General features: G+C 39.4%; 2 protein-coding genes across 2 annotated transcripts; one reads left to right on the top strand and one right to left on the bottom strand.

Annotated features, from left to right (window-relative positions):
- Window positions 1–833: 833 nt before the first annotated feature.
- Window positions 834–3,560, top strand: mb (myoglobin). The gene is made up of 4 exons (XM_042105593.1): window positions 834–939; window positions 2,265–2,350; window positions 2,580–2,799; window positions 3,011–3,560. The coding sequence occupies exons 1-4, from the start codon at window positions 835–837 to the stop codon at window positions 3,149–3,151; spliced, it is 552 nt and encodes a 183-aa protein (XP_041961527.1). The 5' UTR covers window position 834; the 3' UTR covers window positions 3,152–3,560.
- Window positions 3,561–9,851: 6,291 nt separating this feature from the next.
- Window positions 9,852–20,626, bottom strand: pane1 (proliferation associated nuclear element). Its single transcript, XM_042105585.1, has 6 exons — window positions 20,486–20,626; window positions 20,271–20,350; window positions 17,761–17,859; window positions 10,708–10,787; window positions 10,478–10,569; window positions 9,852–10,248 (listed from the first exon to the last, which is right to left on the bottom strand). The coding sequence occupies exons 1-6, from the start codon at window positions 20,534–20,536 to the stop codon at window positions 10,102–10,104; spliced, it is 549 nt and encodes a 182-aa protein (XP_041961519.1). The 5' UTR covers window positions 20,537–20,626; the 3' UTR covers window positions 9,852–10,101.
- Between the last annotated feature and the right edge of the window lie 1,009 nt (window positions 20,627–21,635).

Genomic DNA, 21,635 nt, shown 5'->3' with positions numbered 1-21,635 from the left:
TTATTATTATTATTATTATTATTATTATTATTATTATTATTATTATTATTATTTAAATAATTTTAAATATTATTATTTAAATTATTTATTTAGACTATATGATGTTACTTTAAACATTAAATATATTTTACAAAAATAATATTATTCATTGTCATGGTAAATCACTTTGTACAAAAGTGTCTAAGAAATCAATATAAACATAACATAGACATGTACAGACAGAAATAATATGAATGTTAAGTCACTTTGGCTCCTTGTTAATCCCGTGACTGGATGAGAGGAGGGCACCCTCTCCTGGAACCACTGTCCCCATGAGTCCATGCCCTCGCCAAATATAACTGGCTTTTCAAGAAGACTGTAAAATAGTCACATGTTGTAAAGGAGACGTCACATTACCCATAATGGGTTGCCGAAACGGTTCTCCTAATTTGTGCGTCTGGTGCTCCTAACTATTACAAAAATGTGACTTATTTCAAAGTAGAATAGATGAATCATGCCTATGTCCTCCAGCACTACATAATTCCTTACTTGATATTATACCATATAACTTTTGATGGGGTTAATAGAATTTAAAATAGACAAAAATGAACTAACATTCATAAATTGACATTTGTATGTCAATTCTTCAAAATCGCATTTAACATTATCACAAATGTTAACAAAGCATCTTAAAGTACAGTTGACATTGTTGGACAGGGAAAAAGGTAGAGGGGGAGCTACTGTTACACATGGAGATAGAGGGAAAGGCATGAGACTGACAGGAAGGGAGAGAGAGAGAGAAAGAGAGAGAGAGAGAGAGAAAATGTATTGGCTGGATCTGAAGAATAGCAATGGATGACTGGTATAAAAGGTGAAGTTTGGGAGCAAATCAACAAATCGTCCTCTAGGACTTTGAAGAGACACACATTTGATCAAGGAAATCAGCATCATTTTTTGCAGGTAGGCAAATAATAGGAAACCTCTGTCTTTTAAATCAAACTGAATTAAATTATTTATACGTTTATAGAGTTTATGGTGCGGGTGTGCGGGGATGTATTCTAGTGTGACATTTTTAATCGTCAAAGACAAAATATATGACGCATGATATTATTATAACAAGCAAAATGCCTAAAAGCATTAATCATTCGATTTTCTCTCCACAAAAAATGAAAATAACTCTAACTGCTAACATTGAACAGCAGCCTGCAGCTGGCATACATTATGAGGATGTGCCTTTTTAGCTGAATTAAAATGGGAGTTTTGTAATTCCCAAAACTTTACAGAAGTTCAGTAAAACTGATAGTATTTCAGTGAAAACGGAAGCCTTCCTCCTCTCCTTCAGATAAAAGATGACCTTCAGAGATATGTTTGTTTTTGTTTAGGCTACTTTTTGTTTGCTTCAATACTGAAACTCAGAGCACAAACAGAGCACATTATTGTATAACACTGTACTGTACAGATTTCCAAACTACAAAGCTATCAGCTCAATCGGTAGTCTGAAAGAAGTCATAAAATGCATAATTGCCATTAAAAATGTAGATTTCAGTTAAATGAAGAGTATTATTTGTTGGACAAAGAGCACTACTTTCCTTCTGTCAATCATTTCATTTCCTATCTGTAATTAATAGACAGATAGCGCTAAGCCCAGAAGAGCAATGCAGTGGCACTTGGTGTCCTCAGATGCCCTCTGCCTGGTGCCGCCTCCCTCTCTCACTCTAATCTCCTGACCAGGGCCACCTGCTCCACTGACTTTCCTCTTCTCTGTTAACATGCTTTTGAGTGGGTATTTGGTGGCCATCCATCTTTTCCCAGAGGACTTTTCTCCCTGAACTCTGCATGTGGTGCCAGGAGCATCACAACAGTGCCACTGTTACTGAAACTGTAGCTCAGCCTCCGTAACAGATGCTAATGGGTTTGTTTTTCTCCAAGGCATCCTTTGTACTCAATCCTCGAAGGATGCAGAATGACGTTTAACCTAACTGAGAAACATCTTACTTTCCAGATCAGAATGACTTCAATTCTTCCAAATAAATGGCTATTATCCTGTACCTGTGTTAGTCTGAGTGAGCTGCCATCAACTCAAATGGCACTCAGACCTTCTATTGCTGTCATCTTTTTGTTAGCTGATCTGTCAAGGGTCACCTTGAAGACTGAATGAATGAAAGTCACAGATGATTCAGAAACATACGTTTTAAAAAGCATTGTGATAAGTGATAACAAAAGGCAAAGCTGACAGAAATGAGAAGAAATGGCCTAACACAACCATATTTGACATTACTTTGTAGAACATGGCTGACTATGACCTGGTTCTGAAGTGCTGGGGTCCAGTGGAGGCTGACTACACTGCACATGGAGGAGAGGTCCTCTCACGGTATAGAGACAATAACATCTCTAAACGTCATCAGAACAGCTCTTGAATTGAAAAAACCTCCCAATTCAATTTTATTGTGAAAGTGTGTTTTAGGGGACCATGACTTAGTTGCACATTCAGTAGAGAAAAAAACATATTATATACAACATATTATAACCAATATACTGCAACTGACACCCCTCTCTATCAGTGTCACCGTGTCAGTCATATTGTCATTTCTTATCTGCAGCTTATTCAAGGAGCATCCTGATACCCAGAAGCTTTTTCCTAAATTTGTTGGCATTGCTGCGGGTGATCTGGCCGGCAATGCAGCTGTTGCTGCTCATGGCGCCACTGTGTTGAAGAAACTAGGAGATCTACTGAAAGCCAAAGGTTCCCATGCTGACATCCTCAAACCTCTGGCCACCACACATGCTAATAACCACAAAATTCCTCTGAATAACTTCAAGGTAAGAAAGCCACTGCACTCCCTCTTCATTCACAGAAGGTAGATTTAATGTAGCCTAATATATTTATTTCATCCAAAACATCTGTCATACAAATAAAAATGTAATATCTGCTTGTAATGTAAGTTTAACTGTAAATTCCATAAAGTGTGTGTGTGTGTGTGTGTGTGTGTCTCTGAGTGTCCCTCTGACTCTCCTCTTTGCATCCTTAAAGCTGATCACTGAGGTGATAGCCAAAGTGATGTGTGAAAAGGCTGGTCTGGACGCTGTTGGTCAAGACGCACTGAGGAAAGTCATGGGTGTTGTCATCAATGACATTGACGCCTTCTACAAAGAGCTGGGCTACGCTGGATGAAACCACCAAGCAAACACCCAGTGCCCCTGAGACGGAAAGCGGTGTGACTGGGGTTAATACATCTGATTGTAAAACAGCATACTTTCTCATTGCAATGAAGTCAAATCTTAGATAAAACTGGTAATCATAAACACACATAGTACTAACAACTTTTGTCGCTTTGGAGAAAAGTGTCTGCTAAGTAAACATAAACATAAACATAAACACAAACATAAATTCTGTATCAAAGTGATTTGGAGGTAGACAAAACTTAAACACAACTACTGATATTAAGTGCATCACTTTTAACATCAATATTCTGTCTATTCAGATGTTATACTACTATTTGTAATCTAACAGTAGAGTTGACAAGTCTGAATATGTTGTGCTTATACCGTTTCCAAATAAACCTTTAATCAGCAACTATGAAGAAATGTCTCTGTTTTCATTTATAGCTACCATGAGTTATGTTTTTGAAAAAAAAAAAAAACATGCAACTATATAACTGTAGAGTACATTTCATTTTGTAATGCTTGTATGAAAGTCTATGCTAGATTAAAATGCATAAAATAATATATAATATTTAAAGGCTAAATAAGCTACAGTGTCCTTGCCTTACCTTGATAAACTACAGTGTATTGTGGATACACTCAAACTATTATTTATATACACATAACCATCAGTAACCTGGAGACATTTTCTCTGTATTAAAGACCCCTTATTCCTAATGAACTCTTTATGAACCAGACACTTCCATGACCCTAGCCTGTACCCATATAAAAACAGTTGTCCGATGATTCAATCTGGAATGGGTGACAGGGTGGCTGCAACAATGCATTCTTATTTGGAGTCAATTGGCAGAACTAACACATGAATAGAATAATTTCTCCACTTTGACACTTGGCTGCCACCAAGGTGCAAACAGCCAACTGCATGTAAGATTCTCACAATAATTGTATACAAATAAAATCTGTGAAAATAATTCCATATTTGCACACTGTTGTGTGCACCTCATCCTTTGGGGTACAGTAGGTGCTGGATGGCTTATAGGCCCAGTCATCTGAGGTGACATGAGGAGAATAGAGAGGCTGAGGAGATCCTTTTACCCTGATCTCAATTGCCCTTTGAGAACTGTTTTATCTCTGGCAGACACTCCTGCTGGCCAGTGGCTGGCCCTCTCTCACATTCTCTCTCTCTGTAGTGAAGCAGGGGGTTATTCTGGTCCGTCAGCACCTCTGACCTCACTTGGATGGAAGTCCTGCTTCTGTGACAGCAAGTTCAACTATCGGTCAGTCCGGGGTCCTTCCACACCCATCCAAGGGAACAGATGCTAATGTCATAGAATAAAGAAAGGGAAATCATCTGGGGGATTTGTGTAAAGAATAAACTATCCTTTTTCATGTCCAACAGTTCATAATTCTTTCTCTTTAGCCAAGGCCATTTCTACATTTGAAAGAGTTGTTCACCCAGAGCATGATACCTGGATTTACATTCAGATAGGTGTTATTACTTCTTTCTGTAGTGGCTGATGTCCTCAAACCTACTCTTCACACTTCCTCTGGACATGGCGGACTCTTTCCGCCCTTATCAGAGTGGACGTGACTCCACACAGCTCTCCCTTGTGCCCTGCCTTTTGGGCTCACCTCCAGTAACCTCTGTCCCACTTCTAACTGCAGGAGGAATATCTGACAAAAAAACAGATCATGTACTGTACGATCAAATTGATCTGTCTACATGTATATAATGTATTTTAAGTTATGATATAGAAACTTGGCATTTTTCAAATGTCTGTTACGAGCAATATTTGACAACACAAACTGTAGCCGCCTTTGTCTAATAATAGAACATCTCTGAGTGCAGACGTGTAAGCAGACACTATGCTCCCCTCTCCATCTCTCCTCCTGTTCAGCCACATGTCCTTACATCTCAGAAGGATTTTTGAATTACTGTATTTTTCCATGTCTGTCTCTATGCTTCTGTGCCATTTGTGTCTACTCTCCACAATCCATTAGTTCCACACTCTTGCTAAATATTTCAACCATGTGCATAATCCACAGCATAACTTTCACTATGCATGTCGTATGCATATAAAACATGGCAACAATACCTAAAAGTAATCTCAATCAGTCACAATGACCTCAGGATGGGTGTAAAAAGTATGTTAAGTATAAAGTATGAAGGTCAAATGACCATGGCAACTTGAAAGGCTAATGATTCTGCTCTGCGTGACTGTCTACAGGGGAGGCAAAGTTGTACGTGCTAAAACTGCTTCTCCATGTTTAGTGACAGTACGCACTGCCAAAAGCTTCCTCTACAGGGGCCTCATTACAGAAACCTCCAAACTCTGAAATCTTTTTTTTATTTTTTATCTCAGTTTAGGAAGGTATTTAGGATATTTGGTTATACAGAAGTATGTTTCCTAACTACATTTAGGAAAAAATCCTTAGGAATCCTAAGTTAGGATGCCACGGACCCTGTCCTAAATTAAAAAGAAACTGCCAAAATTGACTGCAGCAGTCTTATTAAGTCGTTGCCTAGCCTATGACAAGATATTGAATGACTGTCAGGGACACGATAAAGGCATATTTCGCTTAAAAGGTTTATTAAGTAAATGAAACAAGAAACCTGGACAGACTCCATCTTCAAAAAACTCCTGAAGACCCAGCACTAAATACAACTAGCCTTGCTAATAGCACTTATCACCTGACTAGAACTGACACTGGACTGTATAAAAACAGCACTCACTGATACACTTGGTCTTATTGTACTCTACCTTTTAAATTGTTCTAGAATTGTTGGGAGAATTGTTTTTTTAAAAAGCTTTAAACTGTTTACCATATTGTAAGTCACAGTTAAAAATGCATCAGCCAAATGTAATGTAATGTAAACAATAGTCTAAAGGTATATGTTTTAAAACATTTAGGCTACTTCCAGAAGAATAAATATAAACATTAGTCAACATCCACAACAGAATATATTTTTTATTTTTCATCTTTTTATCCTACAACTCAAATGAATCAAAATTGACACACTCTCTAGTTTCTTGTCTTTTATAATATTCCTACATGAATTTGAATTTATCTCTTGTGTTATGGTTTGTCCATCTTGAGCAGCCAATGGTCAAAGATTCTTTAGAACAGTGTTTCCCAAAGTGTGGGCTGCGGCCCACTGGTGGGCCGTCAAGGTATTGCAGGTCTTTTTTTATTTTCAATTTTGTAATTGTTGACATACTGTAAAAGTTAATGATTAAATAGTTCAAATTCAAAAATAGCAAGATATATTTTAACCAAATTAGATATAATCCTATTCATCAAACCAACGTTCATTTGACGATGATCCGTAACATGGGGTTGTCATTGACAGATTAGGTAACACAAGGCTGTAATCATACTATACTTTGAGTGCACCCCCCCAACCCCACCCCAATATTCAACTATGCTCAAAATGCCCCAAAAAGACCAACATTGTTATAGCATATCACTCACCACTTTCACTTTTCACTTACAGATGTAATCACAAACTTAACTATTTTTAACTAGAATAAATTCTATAAGCCTATAGCCCAGAGCCTATGTAACCTGCAGACTGTACAAAGTGTAACAATTAATAAAGCTACTGATAACCAGCCCCCAAGCCCCATGTCACCATCACATATCGTGCTATTTGAGTCAGTATAACATAATGAGGCACACAACCTTCAATGAACTTCCGAGAATAAATAAACGTTGAATGAATGAATAACCAATATGTTATAATTGGTTCACCCTGATATCAAAATTCATGGCCAAAAACTTTATTAATGTGTTTATAATACTTTATGAATCATAGGTTAACAGAAAGTATCACCAAAGATTCTCTCTGATGGAAAGCATTTTTCACTAGCCTGATGATTTGATATCATACTATACTTGATCAAGGTGTTTTGTTGGCACTAATTTGTTCCTGCAGCACAGTGTGTATTCTCCAGTTCTCATGCATTAATAAATGACTGATGCTGATAGTTGCTCATTTATCCACTTTACACTGCGTAATGAACCAGAAATCAGTCAATTTGTGGCATTTTGTTTAACATTTTTATAAATGTGACCCAGGATTGTCTTTGTAGTAACATGTTACGATGTGCATACCGCATTAAGACCCCTGTGTCCTTTAAAATAGTTAATTTTCCTAGTTTTTTCTGATTTATGGAATGATAGAAAGGGATATTAGCCTGGAAATCCAGACCCAAATCTAGAAAGATTTAGGGTCTGGCTGTGAGTAATGAAAATTTTCCCAGCTGGAGAGGTGGCACCAAGCATGCATTTGAAAATATCACTGCACGCAATTAGATAACACTATGAACAATGTTTACTGACTGATTCCGGACTTTGACGCAATTGGATAACACTACGACCAAAATTTACTAACTGATTCTGGACTTTGTTGTCGCAGCGATGTCGTCATCTGTTTAGCTCACAGTAGTCAGCACAAATACACTCAGTCAATGTAAAACATGAGATAATAAATAAAGACATAATACACATATACAAACTGCAAAATCACATACCCTTGTGGAAGATTGTCTGAATAAACATATCAATGATAAGCAAATGCAAAGTTTAATGGTGATATTAGTTAAAATATTTACCCTTACTCACCTGTGCTCTATTTGTAAATTTTTAAAATCAATAAAATCTTTACGGAAGCCTCATGTAAAATTTGGTGTTTTTATCCACTCTGTAACAGTAATTTCACTATGCCTCCCCTATTATTGCTGAAACATATGAGTAGTGTTTTGGTCCTGCCCCATTTAGTGAGTTTACAAATAGCAGTGTTTTAAATTCAATTGAAGATTTGTGTTTATTTAATAAAGTGATCTAAGCATTCAGTGCACACGACTCTCTGTTGTCACCCCTGGTGAAAATGAGTAAAACCTGCTCTATAAAAAAAATACTTTTTAGTCAGTCGCTTCATCTCACACAAGTGAATAGATTCTGTGGGGAAAAATCAAGAAATTCTTATCTCTAAGAAAATCATGTGCCACAAATACTGGCACACCAACAAAATCTTAAAAAAAAAGGTTAACTAAAGGTTGTTCATTTTCCATGAAGGCTGTAGCCTGTTGGTGTATTTTTGTACTTTTTTTACTTTATTGTAATCTCACAATGAAAAAATGAGGAAAAATCCAACCTTGAAGGGAAGCAAATTTATTTTGAGAAAAAGGAAAATCTCATAAAGAAATAAATATTTTTAACAAAAACACATTGCTCACAATTATTGGCACCCCAGCTTGTAATACCTTTTTAAGCCTCCCTTTGCCAAAGCTTGCAATATTCTCCTATGACACCCCATAAAGTTAGAGAATACAAAGCAAGGGATTTAAGACCGTTCATCTTTACAAAATCTCCCCAGATTGTCCAGATTCCTAGGTCCACACTTGTGTATTCTCCTCTTTGACTCACCCCACTGTTGTCCTATGGAGTTTAGATCAGGGGACTGAGATGGCAATGTCTGAAGCTTGATTTTGTGTTCAGCAAACAATATTTGTTTTGATATGGACGTTTGATTTGGTTCATTGACCTGATGAATGATCCAATCATGACCAACTTCTAGTGTCTTGGCAGAGATTGACAGATTTCCTTTGAAAATGTTCAGGTTTTTCTTGGTGTTCAGGTTACCATGTACCTTAATTAGGTTCCCAAGGCCTTTGGGAATAAAAACAGCCCCACAATAGCACAGCCCATCCACCATAATTCTCATTAGGCATGAGGTTCTTTTCAGTATAGCCATTCTACTATGTATGCCAAACACAACTAAAGTGTTTCTAGCCAAAGAGCGCAAAGACCACAGTTCCAGACAAAGTCACTGTATCATTCAGTAACTCCTGCTGTTTACATTGGTAATTAAATGACTAGACAGGCTTTTACCTGGCATGCCCTCTAAATAATCAATTAGTTGTAAGGTCACTTTTGAAAAAAAATTTGGGGACTTGTTGATACCTTTGTCTGTAACTCTCCAACAGTGGTTCTTATGGATTTTTTTGCATATCTTACCATCCTCCATACTGCAAATGGGGGCATTTCCAGATAATTAGAACCTTTTAATCAGTTTTAACTGTAAATATAGGCATTTTCAAGTACCTAGTTGTCATAGACATTCTTTGACTGACAAATGTCAACACACGTTCTTTTTATTTAAATTTAGCGTATTCTCTTGTCTTTCCGATGTTGAAAAATGACGAGGATTTAGCCTCTGTGTGACTTTATTTTCATACCATAGTGAACAAGAAAGTCATGAGCTACTTCTGAAAGTTCACAGACACTCTGATTAACTTAAATAAATTTAAATTAGATAGGAAAATGCTTCTGGTTTTGTATATGATTTTTCAGGAGTGCCAATATTTGTGAGCAACGTGTTTTAGTTAAAAATATTTATTTCTTTATGAGATTTTCCTTTTTCTCAAAATTTGCTTCCCTTCAAGGTTGGATTTTTCCTAATTTCTTTCCTAAGATTGCTTTTTATACCGGTTTTTAGTCAACTTTAGCAGAGGTGCCAATAATTCTGGAGGGTACTATACATGGAAAAATACCCAGTCTTGATTATGACTTTTTTTTTTTTTTTTTTTAAATACAACTCTTTTTTTCTAAACTTAACCAGCGGTTGTGAGAATGCTTTATGAATGATTCTGTTGAACCATTTTATGTGCTACATTCGCAAACATGAAACGGGGCAAACTTGAAACTTGTGAAAACTGTTTTTTTATTCAAATGAAACAGTGAGTAGATTAGAGAGTATACTGATCCAGTTTAAATACAAAAAATACAGATTATATACATTGCCTAACCCACCTATAGGCTTACACATTTAAAAGTAGGCCTACATGTAGGGGACACATACATGCATATACACACAAAGACAAGGATATTCACAGGTTTAACGGCAGATGCATATATATACATTCAAATTCAATTGAGTTCCTCTCATCAGGTTGGTCAGTCAAGATTTTGTTCAAGGTCAGAGGGTATCATGCAATGACTCAGACTGTTAAGATAAAGCCCTGTTGCCAAGGGAACCAAACCAGCAGCCACTTTAAGTATACCAAGTAGTCTCACTGCAACTGTAATCACTCCTTCATTTGTCTACATGGGGAAAGAGGAGAAAGAAAAAGGCAAAATGCCTGATCAACACAATAGGATCAACACAATAGCACACAATCACCTTCAGAACAGCTGCTGAAGCTCAGAGAAAAGCATTTTGCGTCTATGATTGACCATGATCACACAATCATGCTAGAGACTCAACTGAGCAAAAACATTTATCATTTATGACTTATACAATGTGACAACGTATTTTACTGGTAAAACAGACCTGATCTTCTGCAAACAGCAAAGGGCAGTGCAGAGATGCAGCTAACTTCCTCGCAGTCAACAGGCGGTTACTGGAACCTGACAAGCAGCGAGCTGTAGGCCAATTACACATGAACAAAAAAATCATTGCAAAAAACCCCCAACACAAAACATTGGAAATATTTTTGCTATTTTATAAATAGTATCATCTCATTACTATGATCAGAGTAGTAGGGGGGAAAAAGTCCATACCACCAGTGACCACAAAGCACACCTTCCCCAAAAAGAATCCAGGGTCCAGATACTTAACGGACTGTTCAGCAGACTGAAGACTAAAATGCATAAAGGCAACTCATTGGCATGAAACACTCCACAATATTAAACAATAAGGTGTTTAGATTGAGCAAACCACAGAATTGCCTTTAAAAGCAGTACTATGCAAGGTTTAGACTACAACCACCAAAAACACAGCCTGGCCCTGTGAGTCTGGTGAAGCCAGGCTACCTAGGCATGCAGATGCTTGTAAACACCACCCAGAGTCTCATGGCCTGAGTGGTACGGTTCAGTTCAGTACAGTACAGTACAGTACGATTTGGAATGGTAAACCCTGACCTGGCTTGTGTTTTCACTGCCAACAGTACCCTTACTTGGTCGGCGGCGTGTAGGTGCGATGACAACGAACGCCACACACCGACAAACAGTGGAGGACATCCAGCATTTTTTCTGCTCGGCATCTGGCTGTTAATTTCAACAAGGTGTCAAGCTTTGTTTGAGAAAAGACTGCAGGCAGCGTGGAGAAGAAAAGATGCACAAATCACGTGTTTGTTACACAAACTACAACAACACCCTTAGAGATAACACATAAAAAACAGAATGGTAGCGCCTTGCTAGTTAGTGTCAGCTAGTAAACAATGGGACGCTAACAATCCTACCTTAAAGGAGAATTCCGGTGTGATATTGACCTAAAGTGTATTGAAACATGATACCGAGTGCGAACGTATGTCTCATAGCCCATCTCGGCTTGTCCCCTGCACTCCAAAATCTGGCGCTAGTTAGCCGATGCTACCAACAGCTTTTTCAATAGTGGTGCTTCGGCATCGGGCTAGCCATGCAAATAAATCACTGTTTTACACCCATTTACGAGGCTCAATGTATCTCCACACTTCATTGGTAGACTTCCGAGGGCCCTGACATTTAAAACAAGACATTGAGAACTTTGAAAAAGCACTGGTAGTTTACTTACAAGACGATTTATACAGACAGTATCTTCACGAAGTTTAGCGTTTGCAGCCATCTTGAATTTAGTCACGATAAGTCGAGCAACGAGTAAGAATGAACAGGTATGATAAGGGATCAGATTCCAAAAATAATTCAGTGGAAATGCATGGATTCCAACTGGACTAGCGCCAGATTTTGGAGTGCAGGGGACAAGCCGAGATGGGCTATGAGACATACGTCCACACTCGGTATCATGTTTCAATACACTTTAGGTCAATATCACACCGGAATTCTCCTTTAATAGTTAACAGACTTACAAATAAACAACAAGTTGTGCACTGATCATGGGTTTCAGTAAACCTTGTATACTGATTTAACAACTATTTGTGTCTGTCTGAAGAGGAAGGCAGCTACCTGCTGCTCAGTTAACCAAAGATTCTAGAGTGCTACGCTCATTCTTAAAAGATGCATTCAATCCAAATGCATGTGTGTCTAGTGACTAAATAACGATAGAGAGCGGTCTCACTATTTAATCAAAGGGCTTTCAGACATAACCTCCAGAGTATATGCGGAGGCTTGTCAAACGGAGGTCCGACCCTTCAGATGATTCAGATATGATGCTAACCTGCGGACCTTCTACTGACCTATGTGTGCACGACATACACGCACATTACAGAATCTCTGTGTGGTTGTCGAGTGAGAGGTGGGGGCTTGCAGAGTTCGCAAGAGGCGAGATATGACACAGAATATATGCGGCTGCTGTCACAGCTGCCGTTTTTGTTTACAAAATGTATGCATTATGTAGGTTAAAGAAGAAAAATCTATTGTGCGTAGGCTAATACTTAAAGTAGTTATGTAAGTGCGCATACTTGAAGCTGACCTACATTTGTATGTGTGCTTCAAATAAACACATTTAACTGTTTTCAACGTTATGTAGCGGAACCCAAATCTAGTTTGCGTTGGAGAGAATATACACAAACTTGTAGGCTTTATGGTACCATTCAATTCAGTAACTCAAGAATTCAAGGCCATCATATACAACATTTTTAAACAACAAACAAAATACTAACATAACGGTGAAGTGGTTAATTTTTTCATGGTTTATTTTTCCAAAAGCATCCTCTCCCCTGTCCCAATGGCAGGTGCCTTTTGTGGGATAGGCACCTGCTAACTACAAACGTGTGCCTGCATTTCGTTGAATGGCAGTCTAAATGATAATCTGCCATTCACATGCCTTTTGTGTGCTCCTGCAAACTAGTCAAATACTGTAGGCTATGTGTCTATTGCATTTACGTAAGGAGCTTGGAACAAAGTTGGGTTTTCTTTGTTTTCTCTAGGCATTATTTTTATTCTCAACAAATATCGGGCTCAGCAGTAAGGTCATGAAAAGGCTATTAATGAACAGAAAACCGACCGTGTTGGCTAACAATTTATTAAAGGGACACCAGGCAAGCCTGAGTGCTTTTTCTCTACGAAGCTCCCCCTAGCGTCTGTACGTGTTGATACGTGTGCGAGCCCTCGCTCGGTCTGAAGCTCTTTTTCTTTTCTTTGCATCTTCCGTCAAGGGTTTTCACTGCTTCTTTGCCGGCTCTGCCATTATAAACACATTTGCAACAATCGCTAGCCGGGTTTCATTAGCCTGCCTCTGTGCTGGGGATGCAGGATGTAAACTGATCCTGCTTCTCGCAATGTCTGAGACTTTGTGAGACTGAAGGTTGCGGGTAGGATACACCGAACTTGCAAGCGGGATATTCTTCCTACAGGCAGTAGGGGCGGGCGAGAGAGTCTTCATTCGCCCTGTAATGAGTCATTTAACCATATAATGACTTACGAAGATGATTAATTAACACAAAAACGTTGCCTGGTGTAGGCTACTGCCTTTTCAGTGCCTTCTGCTTATGATGATTTGATCTTTTGAATTCCTTTGGCCTTGCGATGCGGTTGTACATCAACGTGTCTCTTGCCGTTCCCTTCATGTGTTGTATCACAACGCTGTCTGCCCTCATGGACAGTAGCTCTGTGATGTCTTCGTCTTTCCAGGTCGGAGATTTTCTGAGCAGCACTATGCCACTCCATCATGACACTGGCATTTAAGTGCCCCCGCCACATGGACGCACGAAAGAAACGCCATCGACACGCCCTCTCACTAGGTGTGAATTTTAACCGTATGTTCTACGCTTCGTTCAGACACAGCACATTTACATAATGTCCGGAGGAAATACTAGGAGGGAAGCAGTAGAACAACCGGCTAAGTTCGGACAGCCATATGACCGTTTATGTTGTTCAGATATACGGTCCAACCGCTTAACATCCGCAGAACCTTCGGTCTTACACCTATGTCTGAAAGCCCTTTTAGTCAGGGAGGCAGCTAGTCGCTGCCTTCCGTTTCGAACAGAGCCTACATCTACGCTGCCTTCAAAATTCATCAGAACAAAGGTATCTAAGAAGGCAGCATTTTCCCTATTTCGGACACAGCTTTTGTGTCACCAAGTTACTATTTAACAACCACTAACAAGACAATTACTTCACTAACAGAACACAAAGCTAACTAGCTTCCTAGTCAACAACTAGGAAAACAATAGGAAATGATTTTCTCGCCAAACCAACGGACTGAAGTGGATCTAACCTGGTCTAGCTCAGAGGTTCCTAAACTGTGAGACGCGCCTCCCCTGGTGGGCGCCAAATAATTTGAAGGGAGGCGCGGAAGGTTGATTCAAAAAAGAAGGAAAAACGTTTATTTCATGTTAGAACTATGTTTTTTTTTAATGATTATGTAATTGTCAACATTATACCATTATAACTTGCAGCTTGGAGCTTGAGCACCAAGCTGATTTGTACACGCAGCCTTACAACACTGTTTACAGCTCTTCGAGTCACGGTAAAATGTATTTTTTTGGTACCTAGCTAATTTAGATAAACTTATGGTGTGGGTGCTTGTGTTTCTTTAGGAATCCGCCGCCTTGGTTTGTATAGAAATTAATATTAAGTGACAGATACACGTAAGAGGTTGGACATACGTGACGGTAATATGTGACGTTCCGATAGCTAACTTAAAATGGACAGATGTGTCACATTTTATCGCTACACGGCCCGAGCCTAATATTGGCAACAAAGCCAAACGTCGAAAATATGATGAAAACTCATTGCATTGCATAGCATATAGTCCGGTGGACAGCCCATAGAGCCCCATTGTGGACCCGGAAATGTTGAGTACAACAAAGTTTTATGATGGAAATATATAGTATGGGTTCCCAGCATGCAGAAACTGCCGGATGCTAATATGCATATGTTGGGCAATTTGTGTAATTGAGCTAATTAGCATACATTAGCATAATAATGATATTATAAGAGCTGCTTGGCCAAAATGGACAATGTTAGTATGTTTTTAGGGGTTACTGGAGATGCTGAGTCCATATCTGACATTTTCAAGATTCAAATTCACTATTTAAACTTGGTCACAGTTTACTCTCATTAAGCTGATTTTGCGTTTTTTGGTACAATTTAGACAGATTTTTGGAGGATAGGGCTGTAGCGATATACAGTAGGGCTGTAACGATACACCAACCTAACAATTCGATTCGTATCTTGATTTTTGACCCACGGTTTGATACGAACCTTGATTTTTTCGACATTTCAATAGCCTACCTTAGAGTACCAGAGGATTACAATGTAATATATCTGTATTATTTTATATCCTGATATAAAAAGAGAGAATACTGAATGTCTGATATTTATGACAGCACACTTTATGAAGATTAGCCTATAGCTTAGGCCTACTATTTCTATTACAACTCTACCACATTCAGCTGTCTGGTTGAAGCCTGGAAATATTGTAAACAAAGTAGCATAGTTGGCTAGCTTATCCTAGTCTACTGATTGGACTGTTCAGTTATCTCATGTGTGTTTAAGGTAATACTGTTCTCCTTGGGACAAGCCTTTTGGGAAACATTGGTATTGAGATGATCATTCAGTTCTCCCAGAATCCCCAGCGCGAAACATCGTGGGAATCTCAAGCACAGTCCAGCACGCTGGCGTTGCACAGCTCCCCCAACAAGCCATTGCCGTTCCCACATTCAGTCCAGCAATTAGTCTCTGGCACTGCCACACAGCAGGTGGGGTGCACACACCGCAAGAGCCCTACTCACCCTGGGGAACCACAACCACCAGTGGCCCAATGCGGGGCGTACTAGCAGTCACCTGGTCTGTCGCCTCTCGTCCCCAGCTCCCTTCAGAGAGCCTACATCCTGATGTGTTGATATTGAGGCAATGATTTCATGCAAAGGCTTGGGCTTCAGGGCTCCCTGACCCCTTGGGCCTCTGGGCCGGGCCCGGTAGGCCCGTGCAGTAATTCATCCCTGGCGGTGAGGCCTCCCACTCCCGGCTCCTCCAGCACAGAAGACACTGTCTCCTACAGAACGCAACTTGCTCCTCCATGGAAAACGTGCCCATCCACAGGTGCTGCTTTGGAAAGCAGCAGACCGTCCTGATCCACCGGCTGTGGATATAACCGCTTTTGGATGGAGTAAGAAGACAGGTATGAAGAAAGGAGAGAAACTTGCCCACCCTCGATTCAAGTCCTGTTGCTCCTCCTGATTTGTTAGATGTTATCAGCTTTAACTGCAAAGCTGGGTTAAAACTGTGTATACATGTATCTGGAAAATGCAGCTGCAGGCCTGGCCTGTACTAATTATTGTTTCTGCAAAGGCAGTGATGTTACATGTGGCAATATATTTACACAGCAAAAACAGCAGAAGGACAGGGACAGTGAGGAGTAGTAGAGGCTAGTTCTTCCCTTTGTTACTCAATTGTGAGTCACAGCAGAGGGCCAGTGAATAGCCATTTCCAAAATGATTGTGGAATTCAGAAATAACTTGTAGATCCAAATTATTCCTAAACACTGAACATTTTTCTTTTGAAAATGTCAGATATGGACTCAGCATCTCCAGTAACCCCTAAAAACATACTAACATGGTCCATTTTGGCCAAGCAGCTCTTATAATATGATCAATATATGTGATTATGCTAATTTACGCTAATTAGCTCAATTACACAAATTGCCCAACATATGCAAATTAGCATCCGGCAGTTTCTGCATGCTGGGAACCCATACTATATATTTCCATCATAAAACTTTGGTGTATTTCCGGGTTCACCTTTCTGTCCACTGGACTAATAGTATAGCACCGATTTAAGTGGCTTAACTGAAGTGAATATCATTATTTGAAAATGATTGGAGGTGTCACTGTTTTCAGAGGGGAGGCCAACATTGACGGAGTTTGGGAACCCATGGTCTAGCTTCACCCTTTTAGATACTGTACCGTTATGATTGGTACCCCAACGGTAGGGTGCCAAAAAATGGTGCGGTACAGGTCAGCCGTGGCCTACTGGTTAGGGCTTTTGGCCTGTAACCGAAGGGTTGTCGGTTCGATCCCCGACCAGTAGGAAGAATGTGGGCGGAGGAAGTGGTTGAGGACTGCTCTCCCATGCCCACATCCACGGCTGAAGTGCCCTTGAGCAAGGTACCTAAGCCCTCACTGCTCCCCCGAGCGCCACTGTAGCAGGCAGCTCACTGCTCCGGGTTAGTGTGTGCTTCACCTCACTGTGTGTTCACTGTGTGCTGTGTGTGTTTCACTAATTCACGGATTGGGATAAATGCAGAGACCAAATTTCCCTCAGGGGATCAAAAGAGTATATACTTACACTTACTTATACTTAAAATAATTGTGTACCGTACTGTAACAAACTGTACCGTACCACTCAGTGGAAACACACCATTATTGGCACTGCTAGAAGTTTGCCAATATGCCAACTGGTGTCTAGTCAGCAATGGTTTGTTTTGAAAAGTTGTCTTATTTTTGTAGCCTGTTCCTACACAGAACACAACATTGTAAGTGCATATTCTGGTGGGAATGACACGTGTTTCATCTCTCCTTCATTTGACCATATAATATCAAAATGAATTTCAAGATGATGTCAAAACTAGTTGTATAATAAAGCATACATCAGAAACTGAGACATTACTGCATAGCTGCAATTGTGGCTTCAAGATGATAAAAAAAAACACATAAAATAACAAATAAAGCCTACCTGCGCTCAGACCTGAGGTTTACTATAAACACTATAAGGTCAATCCGTGGACGGCTATCCTGGTTCTCTTCTGGCAGAGGGAGTTTTCGGGCCAGTCGCCTGTCAGAATGAAAATGTAATTTTGATCAGGCCTATGACAAGACCACATCTAGTAAACTTAAAATCTCAATTACAACTTCCAGACCGGCATCACACTTTGGTCAGTGTAAGCTGTGTATAAATGTGCTTTAAAAATAAATGTTACTTACTTACTATCCAAAAATATGTTCTTTGGCAGTCTTTGATTTATGGCGTACCCTCAGAGTCTGAATTCCTGTATATCTTGACGTTGTTTAATTATTCTATCAACCATTTCACTTTGATGATAGAACATTTCAAAAGAAAAGACCTACACAATAAGAATAAACTAAATCTATGCAACAGATTTTGAGAAAATAACTTATATGATTTGCCTATAGGGTATATTATTGTAGTGACCTGGTGCGTGCAAGCAGCCAGATCTACACGTTTTGTCACTATTGGCATGTGGTTGACCATTTTAATGAGTTCACTCTTTCACTTTCACTCAAGCTACTACAGCATTTTAATACAGATTTCAGGAACAAATACGCTCTGCGTCCACAAAGAACGTTTCAGTTTCAAAATAGATCCGTTGTGCGTCCACATTATTACCATTGATTCGCAAATCTCACCACAATCATTCATCCTTTGTCAAGTCCTGCATCCCTGTGCTGTTACTAGATCAGATAAACAATAGCCATGCAGCGTAAAAAAAAAATCTGCATTAAAACTTGAAAATTATGGAGATTAATTTGTGCCATTATGTTCAAACAATGTGGGCTTAAGGCAGCATCGGACCTTTAAGCAAGACAATAATCTGAAACATCCAGCCAAAGTGGTAAATAAATGGTGAACAAGAATCAATATCAACATTTCAGAGTGGCCCAGCCAGAGTCAAGACCTCAATCCATAAAAAAGTGAGCACAAGGCAGAGTGGTGGCAAAAAATCTTTCATCCAAGCATTCTTTTTCTGTTTCTACCACATTGTCTTACAACCTTTTGGCATGTGGCAGTGTCATTTTCAGTCAGAACAAATATGTTGGTCAAGAGAAAACAAACATTAAATCAATATTTGCCAGGGGTATGAATAATTTGGTTCCTAACAGTATATTCGGTATTTCTAACAGGTTGAATTGCCAAAATAGTCTAATATGAAGACTTAACAGCAGCATGGGCCAAATTACTGATAAGCAAATAAGGAAATGCTCTAGGTTACATATCAAACAAGTCAGTCTCTCACTCTCTCTCACATGGATAGCAAGTTAGCTACTAGCTGAGCTGATAACAAAAGCATGGCCATACACACCATTGAGGTAACCGAGGTGACGTCTAGACCTGTATTTCTTTGCAAGGTGTAGAAAAAGTCAGAGATGAGTTGCTTAAGAATAACACTACTTCAGAACAATATCCGTACAAGGTCAAAAATACTAGGCCTGTCTAATGTTATCATTAGTGTTATAGCTCATTGTTTTACTATAGTGGAGATATCTTGTATTGTTACTAAGCTACAGTTCTCTCAACAGCTTACACTGTTTACCCATACCGGTACCAGACCTGCTGAGCAGAATTTGATTTTAATTTCCATATATGTGACACCACGCGAGGCGACAGTCTGTCTCTAGCCGAGTTGACACCAGACTGCCCATCTCAATTGAGATTGAGAGGGGGTGTGGGCACCTAGAACTTCCACGGACGTAAACAACAGTCAAATTAATTCTAAATAATTTCAGAGCTGGTGCAATCAAATCTTTTTAGTAAATAAAGGTTTTAAATGTAGTTGTTTACTCAATTCCAAAGAAAATACGTTACACGTCCATATTTGTTTAACCCTGTCCCTATCGGTGCATCCATTGGTTGTGTTGAATGCACTGCTTTATTGATCATCATATAAATCCCGCCCCATGCGTGATTGGTGCCTGGGTTTTTGGATCATTGGAAGTGTCGAATTTGCTAACAGGTTCGTCTGGGTTCTCCCAGCTTGGTCTGTTCACTTTCCTTGAACAGTCAGCATGGCAGCAAATCAGTATTTTCAAAACTCTGCATACGCCCTGATCAGAAGCTACTTTTCCATTTCTCCCTGAAATATTATACAACTTCATGCACTCAATGATCATCATATCTCAGTAAGACATAAGCGACATTATTGTTACAGGTAAAATTGTTATTTGGTGTAGGTATAGTTCTTTTCATTTGTAATCGTATTATCAAAGTGAAATGGGTGATCCAGAATAATTCAACGGCGTGTCAGACAGGACTTTCACATTCATGTTATGGGTTGAATGGATGTCAACAAACACCGTAACGTTAGCATAGCCTAAATCGAATTACCCTAACCAAGGGTGACCAAAGAAATAGGATTGCATAGCGTGACGCCGCTCAGCAAAGCGACTTCTCTATAACGATAAGGTAACTTTAGGTGGACTTCTGAAAACTGGGAACCATACACTTACACTGTGATGTTGACATCTTTCTCATTCTGCACGATGATATCAGCTAACCTTGTTTGAAGTTGTTCCTCGTTCTCTACCAGCTGAAATGAACGGTAACGTTAACGTTACAATGGTAACAGTGTGTTAAATGTAAAACGTTGTTAGAGATGGCCTCAATGTGCAAACGGCAAAACTAGAATACATTCATTCTTTAACCCGCGTATCGCATAACTTACCAGTAAGCTGGCTGTATTCAGGACTGGAACCTTTCTAAACGGTTTGAGCATTTTAGTCTTCGACTTTACCTACCCGATACAAGCGCGGTTTTTCTCTTACTTTTTTCAAACATGCGCAGGCACGTTGATCGCGTCACAACCTATCACGCCCCACAAACACAGCCGTAGATAGTGCTGCCATCTAGTGTAATCATAGCAACATCCCAAATCATGACAAATAGGCAATACTGAAATGAATTAATTTAAATATATCAAGATGTTGCTTAAATATTGCCCAGACCGAAAGGAAAACAAAGGCTTAGGCTATAGTTTAAAGTTTAAGTAGCCTAGGGCTATTTGCCAGAGTTCAAAACGACATTGTTTACAAAGCACTGAAAAAATAACCCTTACAAAAAGATAGATAGACAGACAGATAGATAGATAGATAGATAGATAGATATATGGATAGATACTTTATTGATCCCCAGGGAAAATTCAAGAACAAACAGTGCATTTAGTACTACAGTGCAGTGCAGTACAGTAGTATTTTCATATCCAAAATACTACATTTCTGTAGTAAAATACAATGCCACAGTACGACTGGGAGGATGTGTGCAGAAATACTCTGATGACTGCAGTTGTGGAGTGTGTGAAGGATGGGGAGGAGATTGAGTAAAGAGATCTGGTGAACAGCTTTGTGGCGTGGTGTGGAAACAGCCACCTCCTCTTAAATGTAGCCAAGACAAAGGAGATGGACTTCAGGAGGGCCAAGACAAAGTTGAACACTGTCTTGATCATGGGGAAAGGGGTGGAGGTATGGAAAATGACAAGTACATCTTGATAACAAACTGGACTTGTACTGCAGCACTGAGGCTGTGTACAGGAAGGGACAGAGCAGACTATACGGAGCATTAGGTATTTTAATGTGTGCAGCAGGATGCTAAACATGTTAAATCTGCTGTTTCTAGTTCAATTTTCTATCTTCTGGGGGTAGCAGCATCAGAGCAGATGCCAAAGAACACAACAAGTTGATTAAAAGAGCTGGCTCTGTGCTTGGAAATACACTTAAGCCCCTAGAGTTGGTTGTTGAGTGAATGATGCTGCAAAAACTCCTTAACACTATGGACAGCACCTCACATGCATGAACTACTGTTCAAACAACAGTGTTTTC

The sequence above is a fragment of the Alosa sapidissima genome, chromosome 9 (genome assembly GCF_018492685.1).
Source record: "Alosa sapidissima isolate fAloSap1 chromosome 9, fAloSap1.pri, whole genome shotgun sequence".
Taxonomy (NCBI): Eukaryota; Metazoa; Chordata; class Actinopteri; order Clupeiformes; family Clupeidae; genus Alosa; species Alosa sapidissima.
This window is presented reverse-complemented; position numbering and strand designations above follow the sequence as displayed.

What these genes read in the sequence shown, in the direction of transcription:
- mb (XM_042105593.1), top strand. Translation starts at nt 835, where the DNA reads ATGACTGGTATAAAAGGTGAAGTTTGGGAGCAAATCAACAAATCGTCC. An exon ending in GGAGGAGAGGTCCTCTCACG is followed by an intron (nt 2,351 to 2,579) that starts GTATAGAGACAA and finishes TCTTATCTGCAG; the next exon opens with CTTATTCAAGGAGCATCCTG. An exon ending in TTCCTCTGAATAACTTCAAG is followed by an intron (nt 2,800 to 3,010) that starts GTAAGAAAGCCA and finishes GCATCCTTAAAG; the next exon opens with CTGATCACTGAGGTGATAGC.
- pane1 (XM_042105585.1), bottom strand. Translation starts at nt 20,536, where the DNA reads ATGCTCAAACCGTTTAGAAAGGTTCCAGTCCTGAATACAGCCAGCTTA. An exon ending in AAAGATGTCAACATCACAGT is followed by an intron (nt 17,860 to 20,270) that starts GTAAGTGTATGG and finishes TCATTCTGACAG; the next exon opens with GCGACTGGCCCGAAAACTCC. An exon ending in AACCTCAGGTCTGAGCGCAG is followed by an intron (nt 10,788 to 17,760) that starts GTAGGCTTTATT and finishes TATGCATTTTAG; the next exon opens with TCTTCAGTCTGCTGAACAGT.